At 23.6% G+C, this 20384-nt stretch overlaps 1 protein-coding gene across 3 annotated transcripts; it reads left to right on the top strand.

Moving 5' to 3' along the window:
* The first annotated feature begins 6946 nt into the window (after positions 1-6946).
* LOC107071679 (aminopeptidase N) lies at positions 6947-19824 on the top strand. Of its 3 annotated transcripts, none has more exons than XM_089176600.1 (15): positions 6947-7146; positions 7274-7550; positions 8825-9166; positions 9527-9682; positions 10420-10728; positions 11246-11432; positions 11542-11961; positions 12443-12653; positions 12900-13153; positions 15689-15879; positions 16239-16412; positions 16837-16965; positions 17154-17217; positions 18264-18371; positions 18527-19824. In XM_089176600.1, the coding sequence occupies exons 1-15, from the start codon at positions 7122-7124 to the stop codon at positions 18533-18535; spliced, it is 2856 nt and encodes a 951-aa protein (XP_089032726.1). In that variant the 5' UTR covers positions 6947-7121; the 3' UTR covers positions 18536-19824. The 3 variants fall into 3 exon arrangements, with proteins under 3 accessions (XP_089032726.1, XP_015186356.2, XP_089032727.1); XM_015330870.2 differs by having other exon boundaries at positions 6948-7146; positions 19727-19824; XM_089176601.1 differs by lacking the exon at positions 6947-7146 and having other exon boundaries at positions 7416-7550; positions 8851-9166; positions 19727-19824.
* The last annotated feature ends 560 nt before the right edge of the window (positions 19825-20384 follow it).

Here is a 20384-nt window from a genome sequence, read left to right as displayed (position 1 = left end):
TTTATTCGAATAATAATTATAAAATAAAAATACAAATAAAATAAAGTAAATTAAATTAAATTAAAATAAATTAAAAATGGAATCAAATACAAATAAAATTAAAAATAAATTAACGAACGTTGTTATGGGGTTTGTCACTTGTCACAAAAGAAATGTAATAAACCTTGTTTAACTATAATTAACAATACAAAAGAAGAGAATAGCTAATAAGAACAAACAATTATATAAATATGTTAATTAACACTGAGTTGTTAGTTTATGGTTGTGTGTATTGTCTTAGAAGCAACTTGGAAATGTCAAAGATTTAAACTGACATAGGATGTTAAAGTCAGTTCTCTTGAAAGCAACGTTTAGAAGCAAGAAGGGAGATGGTTAGGGTGAACGTAGGCGAGATATGAAAAACGCGTTGCATGTGGGAGGAGGAGGAGGAGAAGGAGGAGGAGGAGAAGGAGGGCTGAAAAGATGCTGGAACTTCTTACTTACGGTTCTTCTTTCTGAATGTTTTCCTCCAATCATCGTTGATTTCTACTGGTAGCTTGAGAAAATTAACTGGTCGAAATATCTTGCGAAAGAATAATATGGGCGGGGATTAAAAGTAGTTTCCTTCCTTTTCTTTTGTTTTCTTTTTTTTTTTTGTCATTTCTATTTTTTTTTCTTTTTTTTTTTTTTTGTGGTCTTTGGTCTGTCTTTTTTACTTGAAAAATATTGTCTGTTTAGAAAAAGATGAGGGAAAATATATACGAGAATGTTTTTAATTGTGTCAGAATGAAACTTTTCAACGAGTAATAATTTTCGTCGTGATACATTTTATTGTGAAATTTTATGTTTTTCGTTTTGTTTATTTGATTTTAGAAATATTTATAAAATATACGAGAGATGATTTTTTTTTTTTTGTAAAATATGAGCTATAAAATGTGAGTAATTTTTTGGAAAGATGATTAATTATGTTAACGTGTAATCAAATTTTGTTTTTTTTTTTTTTTTTTTTTAGAAGTACTTCAAACAATTTTACATTTATTTTTATTTATTTCAAATAATATAATTTTTAAACAGTTGAGAGAATGTGTGATATAATTTAAAAGAAAAAAAAAAGCAAGACAAGAAAAGAAAAAAAGAAAGGATTAATTCATTTATTAGAACAATTATACAATTAATAAATTTTTTTTTTCAAAAGTACATTAATCAAATCTTACATTTATTTCTATTTAATTCGAAATAATATTCGTCAAATATTTGAAATATAATTTTTAAAAAGTTGAAAGAATGCTTGATAAAATTAAAAAAAAAAAATAATAAAACAAGACAATAAAAGGATTCATTTATTTTTTTTAAAACAATTACACAATTAATACATAATTTTTTTTTTTTAGAAGTACATAAAACTTTGCTTTTATTATTTTTTTATTGTAAATAATATTCGTCAAATATTTGAAATATAATTTTTATAAAATTGAAAGAATGCTTGATAAAATTAAAAAAACAAAAAAAAAATAAAACAAGACAATAAAAGGATTCATTTATTTTTTTTAAAACAATTACACAATTAATACATTTTCTTTTCTTTTTTTTTTTAGAAGTACTTTAAGAGATTTAACTTTAATAATTTTTTACTTAATTCGAAATAACATTTGTCAAATATTTGAAACACAATTTAAATGCTACCCGATTGAATTAAAAAAAAAAAAAAAAAAAAAAATAATCAAGCAAGAAAAGACAAGAAAAGAAAAAAAGAAAGGATTAATTTATTTCGAAATCAAATTATTCGCGAGTATAATTATAATGGGGGTTTTTTTTTTTTTTTTTATTTGATAAATGATTATGGTGCTTTTGAAAGATATTAATTGTAATTGGATAAACCGATTATAATATCAAATGTGGTTTAAATTGAATCGAGTCTAAGGTAAGCGAAAAAAACTCATCGGTTTCTTTATTGACTTTTTTCATATGAAAGAGAAAGAGAGGGGGAGAAAGAGAAAGAGAGAGGAGAGAGGAGAGGGGGGAGGTTGAAGAAAGAGAGAGAGAGAGAGAGAGAGAATGAGAGTAGCAGCGGTATATGTAATAATTATATGTTTTATACGTCAAATGGTATATAATTAAATTTGATAACCCTTTATTAAATATCCCATCACATCTTGTTATAGTTGTTTTGAATTTTATCTATACGGTGTTATTATAATAAAATATTGATATATATATATATATATATATATATATATATATATATATATATATAAAAACTTCATTTTTATACATTTATAAAAAAAAAAATATATCTCTAAATCTAATGCTAAGTGATGAATTAATTTAATATCATAATTATATTTCAACTATACAACATTTTTCAGATAACATTTTGGTAATATTTATTTATATGAAGATTTTTTAAAGAAAGTATTTTGAAGATTATTTTGATTTTTGTTTAAATTTAAATTGTTAATTTAATTAATTAATTAATTTTTTTTTATTATAAAATTGCGACTTATTTTAACTTATTAAGCAATTTATTATAATATTACTTTTAGTGTAATTAATTATATAATAAGAGATAGATATATGGAAACTTAATTTGTTTACATTTATAAAATATATTTAAATGTAATGGTAAGTGATATAAATTGATTTAATATTATATTAATTATATTTCAATTATTTCATATTTTTAATTTGGAAAACATGTAGAATATTTTAAATAGAAAACACTTTTCATTTAACATTTTTTTAAATATTCATTTATTTCAAGATTTTAAAGTATTTTTAAGATCAGTTTGATTTGTGTTTAAATGAAAATTGTTTTGCTTTTTTTTTTATTATAAAATTATCACATATTTCAACTTATTATAACTTACAATTAGTGCATATTTTATTTATCCCTTATTCCATTGTTTTATTATTTGTAAATATTTTTATATACTCTTTTATTCTTTGTTAAATGCATTGCAAATATCTTCATTTGTATATTATTTCTATTTGATATTTATATTTTATATTATTTATAAACTTTTTCTTTTTTTCTCTCTCTGTATTACTGTATTACTGTATATTAATTTCTTTATGTTTTTTTTTTATTCTTTTTTTATTTAATAAAATTCCTAAATCTTTATAAACGTTAATAAATAAAATAAAAATAAAAATATTCCAGTTGTGGTACAAAATAACATAAAAATAATTATAAATAAGATTAATAATTTAAAATAACAATTTTATTATTCATATAAATATAATTAAATGTATTAATAACGTCGATGAGATAAAAGATTAACAATTAAAATGATACAAATACTAAAAAAACAAAAAAAGGATAAATTAGATTAGGGTTGAAAAAAGAGAGGAAAAAACAGAAGAAGAAGAAGAAGAAGAAGAAGAAGAAGGGTGAAAAGGAGTCGGGTGAAGGGCAGTTGAAAGAGGCAACATATCTTTTTTGGCAAGATGAGATCTTCCCTAAGATCTTCCTCCTCTTTCCAAACCCGACCTTGAACTCGAAAAGATCTCAGCCCTTTTGGAATGCGAGAATGTCTTCCGATCGAGTAACACGTTCGCGTTCCCGTTTAAATTAGAAAGGTTGTATCTGACACGTTTTTGACATTCTCCTTCTTTTCTTCGAGAATTTATATTGCTAAAAAAAAAATTTTAAAAAGAAAATCAGAAGAAGAAGAAAAAGAAGAGAAAAAATAAAATACTACCATAAGCAATGTGTATCAAAAAAAGAAAGAAAAAAAAAAAATAAGAAGAATCTTATATAAAACGTGTCCCGATTTTTATTTACTTTTAAATAAAAAAAGAACAAAAATTGTATACACACTTATTGATCCTAACGTGAATGAAAAAAGTAAACTAAAAAGAAGACGAAAAAAAAAATATGAAAAATACATTATTAATAATAATGATAAATTATGTTAAATAATTAATGATGTTTTTTTAGTTAATAAAAAAATCTCACGAAGTTTCGTCGAATCTAAGTTCGTGTATTTATTTATTGTGTTGTTTTGGATAGTAGTGCAAAATTTTATTTTTATTAAAGCCAAATTCGAATTTTTGTTCAACTAAAGTTCATACGTTTATTGTCTTCTTTCATATAGTTTCCAATTTTGTTTAATTAAAGTTAATAAAATTACTTTATATGTAAATAAAATAATTATTAATAATAATAATAATAATAAAAAACAAGTCACGAATTTTTATTAAACTAAAGTTCGTGTGTTTATTGTCTTCTATAATACAAAATTTATTTTATTAAAGTCAATAAAATTACAATAACCATAAATGAAATTATTAATAATAAAAAGAAACTCAGGAATTTTGATTAAAACAAAATTCGTGCATCTATCATCTGGCTTTATATAATTCAAAATTTATTTATTAAACTCAAAATTATTGTATACATAAATAAAATATTATATAATAAAAAACAAACCTCCTCAACAAGAACTTTTGGTTAACCCCAATAACACAAATAATCAAAATAACAATAATAATAATAGAAATAACTAGTTGATAAAACAAATTTAACGTATACAAAAAATAAACAAAAAATGGTATGGACTATCGTCTTTAAGATGTTTCATTCGCAACAAGAAAAAAAAAAAAAAGAAAACAGAAAGAGGAGTAAACACGAAGGACATTTTTAGTCAAATCCTATTCTCGTTTTTCTTCATAGACTAGTTGGCAACAGATTCGTCGTTCTCATAGTGAAACCAAAAAGGTATCTCGTATTTCAAGGATTTCCATTTCCTGTAAACCATCGTAGAGACAGAAGAGGAAGAGAAAGAGAAAACGAAAGACCGAGAGGGAGAGAGAGAGAGAGGAAAATGAAACATTCGAAGAGGTGGGAAACAAAAATTATGAAAGACCTCTCTTTTTTTTCTTCTTATTTTTTTCCCTGACTTATGGTTCAATGCAAATGAGAGAAAGAAGAAGAAAAAAAAGGAAACTAAACAATACCGATGACTAATGGGGATGTGTGACCCTTGGAAAAGGACCTGACCCTTCCTTTCGAACATCCAATCCACTTTCCTTCTCTGATGTTTTCTTAGGTGGCTTATTCTCCCCCTCCTCCTCTTCCTTCACCTTCCCCATTCACACGTCACATTCTTCCTTTTTTTTACATATGTAGATTCACAAATTTAACTTATTACCATACTTGACATATTAAGGGTGCCATGTTATCAATGAAGTTTCATTGATCGATCTATGAATGAATGAAAAATGTGATGATGAATTTTTTTTTTTCTTGTAACTTTAAATAATTATTAGTCAGTATTTATTAAACAATTGAAAATATTCATTAATCGTTGCATCTAGTAGAAATTGAATACGATAAAAGTGTCATCTATCGAATAAAAAGAAGAATAAAAAAAGATTTGTAGGTACATTTGAAAATATTCCCACGATAAAAAGATAATACACGAGAGTAGTTACATCAGTAACAGTAATAGTAGTGGTAGTAGTAGTAGTAATCTACATTCAAGAGAAATATCTATGTTTCTGGTTTTGTCATTAACGATGAATCAAATAGTATACTATATATATATATATAATAGGTGTAAGTGTGTTTAACTGTCAAGCTTTAAAAGCCCAAGTTAAACGTTGCTGTTTAACAGCGTATTAAATATAGATAAAACTCCTACAATTTCAGCACGAGATTACAGAGATCATTTTACCATTTTACCATTTGACATTATTGTAAATATACACACTAACACCTTGCTACAGTTTATGTAAGTTTAAATAACGTTTTGTCATGAGTCAAAAAAGAATCAACTTATGTTTGTGTATCTACATTCGCATTTTTATCTGTCAATCAAAAAGAAAAAAACACCCACACTTTGTACATCTTCTTTTTTTTTATTCAATGTTGTTTAAAGAATTTAAATATAAGAACAATTATAAACAAAAATATATACATGTGTGTGTGTGTGTTGCATTAAATTGCATGATATTTTTATTTATAAAAATTTCAGGTCTCCAATGAAGATCAAAACTAAAAAACTGATCTTAACCCTTTGGGTACATTTGATGAGTCTGATTTGTCATCTGAATTTAAGGAAGCTTATTTATAAATGTATAAAATATATAAATTATATAAATATTTTCTATTTTGTTTTATTTATATTTTTTTAATTCAAATGTTTTTATTGTGAAGATGAATGTGTTTATTTTTCAATATTGTATAAATATGTATTTTAGAATATTGTATAAATATTTATTTTAGAATATTGTATAAATATTTATTTTTCAATATTGTATAAATATTATTTTTCTAATATTGTATAAATATTTATTTTTCTAATATTGTATGAATATTAATTTTCAAATATTGTATTAATATCATTTTTGAATTTGAGTTTTTTTTGCTATTTTATTATTTAATCTTTTCTATTCTTATTGTGGTATTATATTGTTTATTATTAATCAATTTTATGTTTTTTTTTTTATGTTTAATTGTAAGTCCCAGAAATTATAAGTTAATTTGACTGTATTAAATGATTTAGAATTATATTAAATCAACGTTCAATAGATGGTGCTGTATTACAATTCAATTATTTCACGCTTTTTTCAGATTTTCATATGTATTCCATTTTAATTGTGTTATTATATTGTTTATTATTATTTATATTAAAAATTTGATATTGTTTTACACTTAATTTGAAATCCGAGAAATTATTAGTTGATTTGACTGTATTAAATAGTTCAATATTATATTAAATTAATATTTTCTAATAAAATCACATCAACACGTGGCTGGAGTAGTCTCGTAAATGTACATAGATTAAAAAGATATTTTATAATATGAAATAATAATAATAATAAAAAAAAAGAAAAATATAAAAGTAGATAAGAAGTAGTGGGAGAGATAAAGGATGATTTTTAATGAAACTTCAACATATCGAACTGGTAAATGTAACATGGGTGTCTACAAGTGTATGGATATTTTTGGACATCGCATCTGGTTGAACGCAAATCTTTAAACGTCTTGACTTTGGAACTCGTCAGTCTTCGTTTGCTCTTTGCTGAGGTTCAAATCCTTTCTTAAGACTTGTACACCTATTTTACTTCTTCTTCTTCTTCCTTCTTTTTTTTTTTTTTTTATACACAAAATTATAATAAAACAACAACTATTATCTATGGCAAATCATACGGCACGGTCAGGTAGTGTTTTGTCTTTTCTTTTCTTTTCTTTTGATTTTTTTTTTTATAAATGAATTTCATCTTTTTTATTATTATTATTTAAGATATTTTATCAAAGACAAAAAAAAAGAAATAAATATAATTTTAGATATAGTGGAAGTTACGTTTCAAGCTTATGCTAGACAACAATCAACAAACGAAGAACCAACGAGAAGAAGATGTTGTCATTTAAAAATTCGTTTTGTGATAATGGCAATAATTTCAATAGTGGTTGCTTCATTTATTATATATTGGTTCGTTAACTCAATTTTGGTTAGTCGTAATGAAAACAGAAAACATGATCCTAACAGGCATAGTAGTTCTGTTACGAGAAAACAATCTTATCTCGAAAGACTTCCTAATCAACTTATACCATTGGAATATACGTGAGTAAATATAAATCAATACAAAAAATATATATTTATAAAAGTATGTGTGTAGTATAATAATAATTGATGAAAAACAAAAGTAAAATTAAATAGAAAAAAAAACAAAACAATATATATATATATATGTATGTATATGTACATGAGTTTATAATTATGAATATAGTTCAATTATTGGTTAATTATATTTTTAATAACATAGTAGTAGCATGGGGGAATGAAAATTATCTATGACTTTAATTAAAATTAAAATTTCAACAAAAAGAAGTTGAATGAATGAATGAATGAATTTTACATTTAATAACTGTACGGTTAATTTTCATTTTGACGATAAAAAAAGTAATATTATTTTTGTTCTATTATCAGTAATTAAGATTTAAATTTAAAATAATAAAAATCAAATTCTATGAAAATGAATTAAAAACTTTATTTAAAATGTAACCCTATATATATATATATATATATATATATTATGGATTGATTACAATTTGTTGATAACTAATATAGTTAAGCTAATTACAACATTACTTTGTAAATGAATAATTTCTCTCTATTGAACTTTGAAAACAGTCGTTACAAAAAATATTGTTCGATAAATATGTCCTAATTGAGGCATTCACAGGGCTTAATTGAGACACTCGCCTAACGGCTCGTGGGGGTAATCTGTGTACTCGGCCCTGTTGTAAACGCGTCGTTACTTAGGCTCGTGTTTCAATTTTTAAGCCCTGAAATGCCTCACTTCGCACATATGTATCGAAAATATCTACTTTATAATATTGAAATAATGAACAATTATCTAAAGTTTCATATTTTATACAGTATAATAAAATGTTTAGTGACAATAGTAATAAAATTAAATCAAATAAAAAAAAATATATATATTTATATGTTTTTATAATTATGAAAATAGTTTAATTATTAGTTAATTATATTTTTTATTTTGTAATATGTAAAAGAATTATATTTATAATGTTGAAATAACAATCATCTATCTAAAGTTTTATTTCTGAAAATATGTTGAATTAATTTAATTTTAAAACAATAAAATATAAAATAAAATAAAATAAAATAATGTGACTTGAATTATAAATTCCTTTTTTTTATTTTTTTATTTTTTTTTCTTATTTATTTTTGTTTAATTTTGTCTGAAATAATTTTCATAATTATGGATACATAAGCAAACTCATACATGTATGTATATAAATATATAATTAGTTCAGTAAATGGATAAACCATTACGAAGAACGTTTTTATTGTTTGAATTATTTCTACAGATTACAAATAATTCCATTATTGACAGAGAACAATTTTAAAATCATCGGCGATGTTGAGATTCAACTCTATTGTAAACAATCAACGAAACACATACGTTTACATTCTCACAAATTAAATATACAAAACGTCAGCACGAGTTACGTTAGTATGAAAAACAAAACGTACATCATTGATAATTACGTATCCATTACTGACGATGATTTTCTTGATATATTTTTATTACAATTATTGATGAAGGATCACATTTATATTTTACAAATTAAATATATTGCTAATTTAATAGAAGAACCAATTGGTTTGTTTCGTACCAAATACAACGATGAAATCAACAATGTTACAAGGTTAGTTTAAATTTCATTTGCACGACGAATTATTATTTTTTTTTTTTTTAATAGGAAAATGTTGAAAAATAAACATTTATTGAAAAGAAATAAACAAATAAAAAAAAGAGAAAGTAAGAAAAAAAAATTAATAGGAAAAAAAGAAATAGAAAAATTTGGCGATTCGTTTTTTTTTCATTTTTTTTTATTTTTTTTCTGTCAATTTATTAGTTTTTTTTTTTTTTTTTTTTAATAGGAAAACATTGAAATAAAAATTTATTTAAAAAAAAATAAAAAAAATAAAAAGCTTGCCAATCGTTCGTTTTTCTTTTTTTCTGTTTTTTTTTTTATATTTCAGTCAATATATTCGTTATATTTTAGATGGATAGCCGTATCGAATTTTTCACCAGATTTTGCTCGAAGAGCTTTCCCATGCTTTGATGAACCGTCGATCAAGGCTCCTTTTCGAATTTCGATCGGTCGAAGGGTCGACATGCGGACCCACTCGAATTCAATACGGATTGCTACCGAGAAAATGTAAGTTTCTACTTAACCGTTAATCCCTACTTCCTCGTAACTTTCTATCAACTTCCAATGTGAACAAAAAGAACAAAGAATAAATAAAGAAAAAGATAAACAGAAAAAAATTCATTTTCCAAGAAAAGAGAAAAGGGGAAAATCGTTTAAGTGAAACCAAAATAAAAAAAAATTTAAAAAAATAAAAAGAAATTGCAATCAATATTTGATTAAAATATAATATTAAAAAAAAAAAAATAACTAGTTCGAAGTTTTACAGAATAAATTTATTCCTCGTAACATTTTAACAAACTAAATTTCATTTCATATAATTAAAATAATTCTTATAAAATATGAATGAATAAAAAGTACAATTAAGTATTATTTTAAATATTAAATAATAAAAAAATAATATAATTTCTATAAAATTTAAATACTTTAAATAAATATATACTTTGCATAAAACAATTATTAAAAATATCGACAAATTATTATTTATATTTAGAATTTATTTTACACATAAAAAAAAAACAAACAAAACAAATAGAAACAATGATATTATAATAATTAATAGAAAATATAAATAATAATAAAATAATTAAATCCCTATTTTTACGATTTTCTAGTAAAAATAAGAAATTATGATATAATAATTAATATAAAAATAAATATTGATATTATATATATATAAATATATAATAATTAAATCCCACCCTCCCCCTCCCCCTCCTCTTCCCCCACTTTTTGATTTCGTTTAGTAAAAAAATACCAAATCATGTGTGGGACCATTATAAGAAAACACCACCAATGTCAACATATCTGATTGCTATAATGGTGACCGATTTTGAAAGTTATCAAATTAATGTTACCGATCGTCCATTTTATAATGTGTTAGCAAGAAAATACGTGCAAAATGATACCAAGTATATAGGAAATTTAATACCATCGATAGTCCGGTTGATGCAAAATTTAACGGGATTCCATTACGACTTGGACAAGCTCGATATGATAGCGGTACCAAGTTTGGCATATTCGGCGATGGAAAATTGGGGTCTCATTACGTTTCGGTATATATTCACATTACATATCTACGTTAATATTTTTATATACATATATACATATATATATATATATATATATATATATATATATATATATATATATATACATACTTGAAAATGATGTATAGGATGTTACAAAATTGATTTAATTTAAACATTCATCTTTTTTCTTATCAATTTTCTTTTTTCAAGTTCATTTAGAATTTATGAACGTTGTTGATGAAAATAATATTTAAAAAAAAAAAAAAATATATATATATATATATATATATATATATATATATATATATATATATACATATACAAATATATATTAATATATAATGTATATAATTTTAATTTAACTTTAAATTAATATATTAATGTAATTTATTAAATAATATTTTACTTATTGATTGAATAATGAATTTATATATTAATAATATTATAAATTTAATTAATTTAAATTAATAAATAATTAATTTTATAATTATTAAATAATTGTATTATAAATAATATAACAGTAAATATTTTAATTTCACAGTGAGAGTAATATGCTCATAAATAATAATAAAAAACAACATAAAGATAATAAAAAATTATTTGCAATCATAGCATCTCACGAAGTGGCCCATCAATGGTTCGGTAATTTGGTAACACCAAAATGGTGGTCAGAAGTATGGTTAAAAGAAGGTTTTTCATCATTCTTTGGTATCATGGCATTAACCATGGTAAGAAAAATAAACAGATATAAATATAATGAACAAAAGAAATCATTCTCTCCAGATTATTATTATGATTTTGTTTTATTAAATTCGATTACGGTTATATCAATTTCAGATTGAATCGTCTTGGAGTGTAGAAGAAATGATGGCTTTGGAATATCGTAAAATGTTTGAAAAAGAAGAAAAAGAGAATGCACATCCTTTGTATATCAATTTAAATATTACCAGGAATAAATTAAGTGATATATTTGATACAACACCATACGTTAAAGGAAATTGTTTGGTCAATATGATATTTCATATTATCGGTGAAACGATATTCTTTAAATCGATTAAAAAATATATTCGAACGTATTATTATCGTGCAGCTGATCAAAACGATCTATGGGACATATTTCAAGATGAAATTGAATTGTCCAAATTATTTACTAAATTGTCGATTAAAACCATCATGAAAAGTTGGACAAATCAAGCTGGGTTTCCCGTTCTTCACGTTATTAGAAATAACCATACCGGTTTTGTCGAACTCATGCAGGTCTTTAGAAAAAAAAATAATCCGAAAAGTACACATATACATACACACAACATCATAGATTTTTTTTGTCTATTTGAGCCGCTACTTTTGAAACTGTTTTAATTCCATTTATGTTCGAATCGAGATATTGAAGGGTTTGCATTTCAGTGCAATGAAAAATACACTTACAAACGACTTATACTACTTAAGTGAAAATTTGATACACATTCATTTCTGACAATTCACATTCTTGACCCTTTTCAAAATTGCGTCTTTTAATAATTTTGTTCATACCAAATCTTCTTGTCTAATATAAGCAACAATAATATAAGCAACCTCAAATTGATACATAACATGAAATTGTACAATAACCAGGTGCAATCGGAAAATAATAAATGACAAATGGAGTTAGGCCACATTCAAAATGGACGACTCATTTCATCACATTTATTATAATCAAAGTATAACGATAAAAGAATGATATGAATGATAATATTTTTAGGAAAGATTTTATAGGATGAATTTAAACGTTGATGATAAAAGCGAGGAATTATGGTGGATCCCTTTAACGTGGACAATCGAAAGTGATCAAAGATTCGATGGGACTTTGCCTAAGGCATGGATGCATGAAAGACGCATGGTGATTAATGATACTGGCTTGAGTGAAGCAATTTTCAATAATCAATGGATTCTCTTTAATATCAACCAAACAGGTCACAATGTAATATAATATAATCATCTCGTATAAAGATGAGATAAATAGAAAAAAGATATACATAAAATAAAAGTAAAGAAAGTGAGATTAAATAAGAGAAAATAAAAATGAAAGAGACAGAGAGAAAGAATAAATTTTAACATTTAACGAGATGAAGTTATGGTGTTCGAATACTTAATAACGTTGTAGTTGTTGTTTTTTTTTTTATTTTTATTTTTTTTTATATTATTCCTTTTTTTAACAGGATTGTATCGAGTGAATTATGATGAAGAAAATTGGAAACTTTTAAATAATCGATTCGATCATTTACCGGATAGAACAAAGCTTCAGGTGTTGAGTGATGCTTTTGCTATGTTCAACAAAGGATTACTCGATCAAGCTTTGTTATGGAAATTTATTTTTAAATTGAACGTTGATACGGAGAAAAATGTATGGTTGTTGGTTAAAGATGCTTTGAAGTATATCGAATATCGTTTATGGGATTCTCATGTATTTAGGGTAAGAAAATTCTATTTTTTATTTTATTCATAGAAAAAGTATATTATATATTATTAAATATATTAATATATATATATATTTTATTTTAATATTACAAAAAGTATTATAAAATATATAATTTAATATTAATATTAAAAATATATATTTAATATATTAAATATATTAACACATATTAAATTTCTAATAGATAATATAAATATATATATATTATAAAAATAATAAATATTACTAAATTCTATAAATTTTAAACAAATAATTGATCATGCAATAAAAACTACGAATTTGAGATTAACTTTAATCAAACAAACTGTGCATAAATATATATACTTTATTCAACACACTATAGCAAAGATCCTTACACGCGATGTATAATTTTAATTTCATTGAAAATAAAATAAAAAAAAAAACAAACCAGACACTTACCACACATATACAAACACGCACGAAAAACCATCAAAAACTATTTTCATCGATTAGAACGTCATTTTTCTCAATGATAGTAAAAAAGAAAACTTGTTCGCGTGCGTGCGTGCGTGCATGTTTACTACTAACGTATATAAATGTATATATATATGTATACGTTTGCATGTTTTCAGTTTTATTAATAATTTATGCCGTTACTACCTAAAGATATGCAAGATAGTCGATAACAGGCTTAAAGGCTTAAATCGTTTACCACGTTGTTCTGCGTTATGTTGCCCATTATGTGCAGTTAAGTCTTAAGTATAGCATCATAAAACAAGTGATTATCCCTTCGACAGGAATACAAGCGATCATAGCCTGCCGCCCGTCATTACGACTCGACGTTCAATTAGGCCTTGAAAGACTTAATCATTATTTGCACCAAAATACGAGTCTTCGTTGAACGCTTCTTAATTAACCACTTTTGCTACGTAACACACAAGCTTTCCATTTCGGAGAAATTATCATTGAAAAGAGAGAGAGAAAAACAAGGGGTTCGAAAAAAAAAACCATTTAACTTATCCTTTCATTTTTTTCTCTTTTTCTTTTTCTTTTTTATTTCTTTACTTAAACTCTTTACTACTCAACTTTACTTTTGTTTTGGTTTGATTTGCTTTGTTTTACTATGGCTCATTTTAGTTCACTTGTTTTATACTCTTTCTTCTTTTAGTGTTGTTTTGTTTGATTTTAATACTTTCTTTTATTTTTGTTTTGTTTTGTTTTGTTTTCTTTTCTTTCGTTCAAACTCCCCTCCCTTTCTTCTTCTTCTTCTTCTTCTTCTTCTTCTTCTTCTGCTTCTGCTTCTCCTCCCCCAATCCAAAGAACGAGAATTTATTTACATAAATCGAATCCTACTCAACTACTCGATTATATAGGTATTACTACTACTAATACTACTACTACTACTACGTTGGTTGGTTCAAAGAAACAACACGAGGGAATCTTTTTAAACCTTTTTGTTCTTGGTTGCTTCTCTGATTTCTTTTCATTCTTTTTCTTCTTCATAATCATCATCTTCTTCTTCTTTTCTTGACCTTAGTATTTTTATTAATTAGTGATATATATTTTGTAAGATAAATGATTGTTATATATACGTATATATTATATATATATATATATATATATATATGTATATATGTTATGTATGTATGTAATATTTTGTTCAAGTGGAATAATTAAGTGTCAGTATGTAATTGTATTTTGTCAGCTCGTATAATGCTACGTAGATTTACTGTTAATTTGGTTTTATTATTTATTCGATAATTTGTTATAAATATTGGGAATTCGTGAGTGGAGATGGGGTGGGAAGAGAAAGGGAAGAAAAGACCATTTATTTTATCGAAATTATTATGTTTCTTTTTCTTTAACATTCGTTCGTTTAAAAATTTCGTATTTCTTTTTTATGAGTGACGATAATATAATTTATTTTTTTTTTCTAAACATAAAAAATGTATATTAAATAATAATAATAATAATAATAATAATAATAATAATAATAATAATAATAATAATAATAAAATATAATGATATGAATGAAAGTTAAAATTATATAAATAATTGTTTGAAAATTAATATCTAACCATAGAAAATGAATATTATTAATAATAATAATATTGATATATAATATATAAATATAATTGTAATTATTAAAATAATTTAAATTAAATGATAATAAAATTAATTAATCATTTAATTAATTTATTATTATTTAATTAAATTAAATTAAATTAAATATAATAATTTAAAATGAATAATTTTCATATTATTATATCTTACCATATATTATAGAAAATAATAAGAAAATAATAAACCCTATTATAGAAAATAAAAATTAATAATAATAATAACAATATTACGATATAATATTTAAATATAATTTTCAAATTATTATTTTACCATATAGAGAATAAAAATTATTTAATAATTATAATAAAATGTAATAATATGAATAATAATTAAAATTAATAAAATAATAATTTTGAAAATTATTACATGAAATTATTAATGAAAAATGCAAATATTTGTTAAAGATTTTTAACGACATTTTATTTTTTTAAATTTTTTTTGTTTTAGTTTGTGACTTGTAAATTAATTGACGAGGTTTATCAATCGAAAGTAGGAAATTTGTTCGAGTCAGATATGGAAACGTGGAGTAAGTTTAAAATCGAATTAACAAAATGGGCATGTTGGATTGGACACAAAAGTTGTTTAAAATATCTCAATGATTTTGTTGAACAATTATTACAAAATGATACCATTGTCAAGTACGTATAACATACACGATTATTAATATAAAAATTATTATAATAAAAATTTATCGATATAAATATTAATATTAATATTAATTTAATATTTAATTATTTTATTAAAAAAAAAAACTTCCAAATTTGTTAACGTCAATGTTAATAATTATTTCTTATTATTAAAATAAATACTTTAAATAATATTAATAATAATAATAATATATTATTGATATGATATAAATATTATTAAATTGAAATATTAAATATTATTAATTAATAATAATAATGATTATTATTAAATATATATTATTATTGATATTAATTCATTATTAATTTAATAATTATTAATAATAAATATATTTTTGGTATGATATTAAAAGGGAACAAGATCTTTCCTCAGAATTTTTAGTTTGGGTTTATTGCACGTATGTTAAATTTTCTACGACGGAACAATGGTTCAAGTTATTGGATAAATATCACGAACCTAAAGAAAACGATAAATTTAGCCTGGCATATGCTCTTGGTTGTACTCCAAATTCAACATTGATCAAATGGTATGATTGATGAGAATATTTATTTTTTTTTTTTTTTATTAATGTTCCATTTGGTTGTAACATATCAATAAATAAATAAGTGAATTTTTATTTGTTTATATTATGATCAATTACGTTAAAACTCAAAACGAGTGTTATAATTTTATCTAACAAATATTTGATATGTTTTTTTCTTTTCTTTATTATACAACGTGAATGAGTTTGAAAAATTTTATGATTTGACAAAAACAACATAGAATAAGTTTTTATAATTTATTGAAATATTATTTAAAAATTTGTTAACACAAATGTTATTAATAATTGTTTTATATTAATAAAATATTTTGATTAATTTAAAACCAATATAAAAATGATAAAACAAATCCATATATATGAAAACACTTGTAAAAATATAAATTAATTGAATGATGGATTTTATTTATAGGTATTTATCATCATTTTCAACTAAAGATATTAATATAACACTTATGGCAATCTCAAGAAATCCAAATGCGTTTGATCTAAACATGAATTACATAGAAAGATTAGGAAACTTTGATAAAATGAATAGCAAGTAAGTAAAATAAAATGTACAATGAAATAAATTAAAACCCCTTTTAAGTAAATAAGAAATAGGAAGAAAGAAAAAACAACAACAAACAAACAAACAAAAATTTTACACTTATCAATAACTATATCAACGTATGACGAATGAAATTTACTTAACTATCCATTCTCAATATTTTCTACTTTTTATTTTAGCATCAAGGATTATCTATTTTACGATTTCTCAATTACCATGGACCAAGAGGAAAACGTTAAATGGGTTTGTAAATGTTCTATGAAAGATTCGTTCAATCTTAATGACCCAAATGTTATCTATCTGATTTAGTAATAACTATAATTTAGACTATTAATAGAGATAAATAATAAAAATAAAAAGAAACAAAAAAATGAGCAGAAAGAAATTACACACATGAGGTACACATATGAATATACACATATACACATATAAATGTGATCTAATGTTATCTGATTTAGTAATGGTATAATTTAGATTATTAGTAGAATATAAAAAGTGAAATAAAAAAAAAAAAAGAAAAAAATTACACACATGTGATAACATATGCATATGTAACATATACACTCATATATATATAGATATAAATAAACACGTGATTTAATGTTATCTCATTTAGTAATAGTATTATTAAGTTTATTAATAGAGATGAAAAAGAAAAAGAAAAATAAAAGAATTACACACATGAGATACACATATGCATATATAACATATGCACACATATATAGATATATAAATATACATGTGATGTAATGTTATTTGATTTAGTAATGGTATAATGTAGATTATTAGTAAAAATAAACAAGAAATACAAAAAGTAAATGAAAAAAAATTCACACACGAGATACACATATGCATATATGACATACACTCATATATAAATACATATACGTGTGTGATCTAATGTTATCTGATTTAATAATGGTACAATGTAGATTATTAATAGAAAAAAAATGAAAAAGAAAAAACAAAAAGTACAATAAAATAAAATATACACACACGAGATACATATATGCATATATAACATATACACTCATATATAAATACATATACGTGTGTAATTTAATGTTATCTGATTTAATAATGGTATACAATAATTTAGATTATTGGTAAAAATGAAAAAGTAAATTAAAAGTCAAAATTACAAACACGAGGTACACATATGTGTAGATATATATATATATATATATATATATATATAATACATACACACATTATATATAGGTGATCTAATTTAAGTGGCACGCGAAACTTTCACGAATAATTCACACTGTTACCCTAACGTTTTTCAGCTAACACGTTTCAAAGGTTCTTCGGGCAATAAGTACGATACACTAATCGAGACGATAATTAATGACGTCAAGTTCAACGTCGCTTGGAACCGGAGGCACAAGAACGTGGTGAGAGAAAGAGATTGCTTTCGTTTTCTTCCTTCTCCCCCTTTTCTTTTTTTTTTTTATTCCTCTTCTTCTTCTTCTTCTTCTTCTTCTTCTTCCTTTTATTTTATTTCATCTACTTGTTTTTTTCTTTCTTTTTCTTCTTTTTCTTATTTCAGATCTACTAAACACGTTACCCCTTTGGCAAACGTGAATCTTCATTCATTTTCTCACCTTCTTTCTATCTATCTATCTCTTTTTCTTTCTTTATTTGTTAGGAATATCTTTAATCAAAAATTTGTATCATTAAAAATTGATAGTTTTTTTTTTTTTTTTTTTTTTGATAATGAATGCAGTGATTTAAGAAAGTATTTGAACACTTTTGATTGGAAATTGTTTATTTAAGAGTTGATTTATGAATTGAGTTAATTTGATTCATTAAATATTTAATTACTATATGTATGGTATATTTTTTTTAAACATATGTTACGTTATTAATATTTTAATAGGTTTTATTTCATGTTATATTTTAATTTTGAATTAATTTATATTAATTTATATATTTGATTATAAAATATAAGTAAAAATTCATTCATTCATTCCTACTCAAATATTTCATTCAAACATGTTTGCAAGTATTAATTCCTCCTCTCCTACTCAAACATTTCATTCAAACATGTTTGCAAGTATTAATTCCTCCTTTCTTAGTCAAACATTTCATTCAAACATGCCTGCAAGTATTAATTCCTCCTCTCCTAGTCAAACATTTCATTCAAACATGTTTGTAAGTAATTAAAAAAAATAACTAACAATACATTTGTTAATGTACTATTAATTATAATAAATATATTATACAACATTTACCCCAATATTAACATTAAATGAAGTTAGGACACTTTAGGTATAGTTTCAAACCTAATTAAAATTCATATTAGGTTATAAAATATAATTAAACATTAATTCATTCCCTCCAACTTAAACATTTCATTCAAACATGTTTTTAAGTAATTAAAAAAATAACAAACTAAACATTCTTAAATCTAGTATTAATTATAATAAATATATAACACTCCATTTACCCCATTATTAATATTGGATGAAGTTATGACACTTTAGGTATAGTTTCAAACCAAATCAAAATACATACAATATACAATAATTATAATTTACATTTCTTACAAATTTATAAAGTAATTGAACCCATAAAAAAGTATTTAACATGACAAATCATCAACATATTACAATAATCACATCTTAAGCAACCTTAAATACAAATTAATAAACAAATTTAAGTTCACAAGTGTTCAAAAAACTTTCATAAATCATTATAAATAAAAATAACATTGCAATATTAAAAACATTCTTCTTAAAACCATTAGACGAACGATCTACTGATGAACATCTCTGATGGGATGAAAGAAAGCAAGGATTGTACAAGAAATTGAAGAAAACACTATAATTAAAAAACTTAAGTTTATTTTTTGTTGCCTCCCTCACCCCTTTAAAAATGATCTAATCTTATTAGTAATTGCAATAGGGATCAATTACATACATATATATATTTTTGTATACCCCAATAACATGGGGTGGTTAGGTTAACGTCGTGAACAATGAAAACGTTGAGTTCTAAAGTAAAGGAATTGATTCACGGTCAAGTTGTTATAATACCGCCAAACCAAAACCCTAATAGATTCAGGTCAATGCCACTACTGTTCTTCGAAGTCGTTCATTATGTGGGAAGAGAAGGCCCCCAGTTCTCATGCCACACAGGTTGCAGTACCTGTGCGGCAGGCTCGAGGTAGGATTTGCCAAGAACTCGAAGATAGACCCTCTTTCTTCTTTCCCCCCCCTTGTCCTTCTCTCTCTCTCTCTTTCTTTTTTTTTCTTCTTTTTATTTTTCTTTTACTCTTCCTACCCTCCCCCCTCCTCCTCCTCCTCTTCCTCCTCCTCCCATCTTTGGATCCACCGATCATTCCCTTTCCTTCTCTTTTACCGTTGAAAGCCTATTCACGAAACCATCGACGATAAAACCTTTCT

Source organism: Polistes dominula, unplaced genomic scaffold (genome assembly GCF_049000335.1).
Source record: "Polistes dominula isolate Pdom_NZ unplaced genomic scaffold, Pdom_raw_medaka contig_80, whole genome shotgun sequence".
NCBI classification, from domain to species: Eukaryota; Metazoa; Arthropoda; class Insecta; order Hymenoptera; family Vespidae; genus Polistes; species Polistes dominula.
This window is presented reverse-complemented; position numbering and strand designations above follow the sequence as displayed.

What these genes read in the sequence shown, in the direction of transcription:
- LOC107071679 (XM_015330870.2), top strand. Translation starts at nt 7,122, where the DNA reads ATGGCAAATCATACGGCACGGTCAG. An exon ending in TGGGGTCTCATTACGTTTCG is followed by an intron (nt 10,729 to 11,245) that starts GTATATATTCAC and finishes TTAATTTCACAG; the next exon opens with TGAGAGTAATATGCTCATAA. An exon ending in GTTTTGTCGAACTCATGCAG is followed by an intron (nt 11,962 to 12,442) that starts GTCTTTAGAAAA and finishes TAATATTTTTAG; the next exon opens with GAAAGATTTTATAGGATGAA.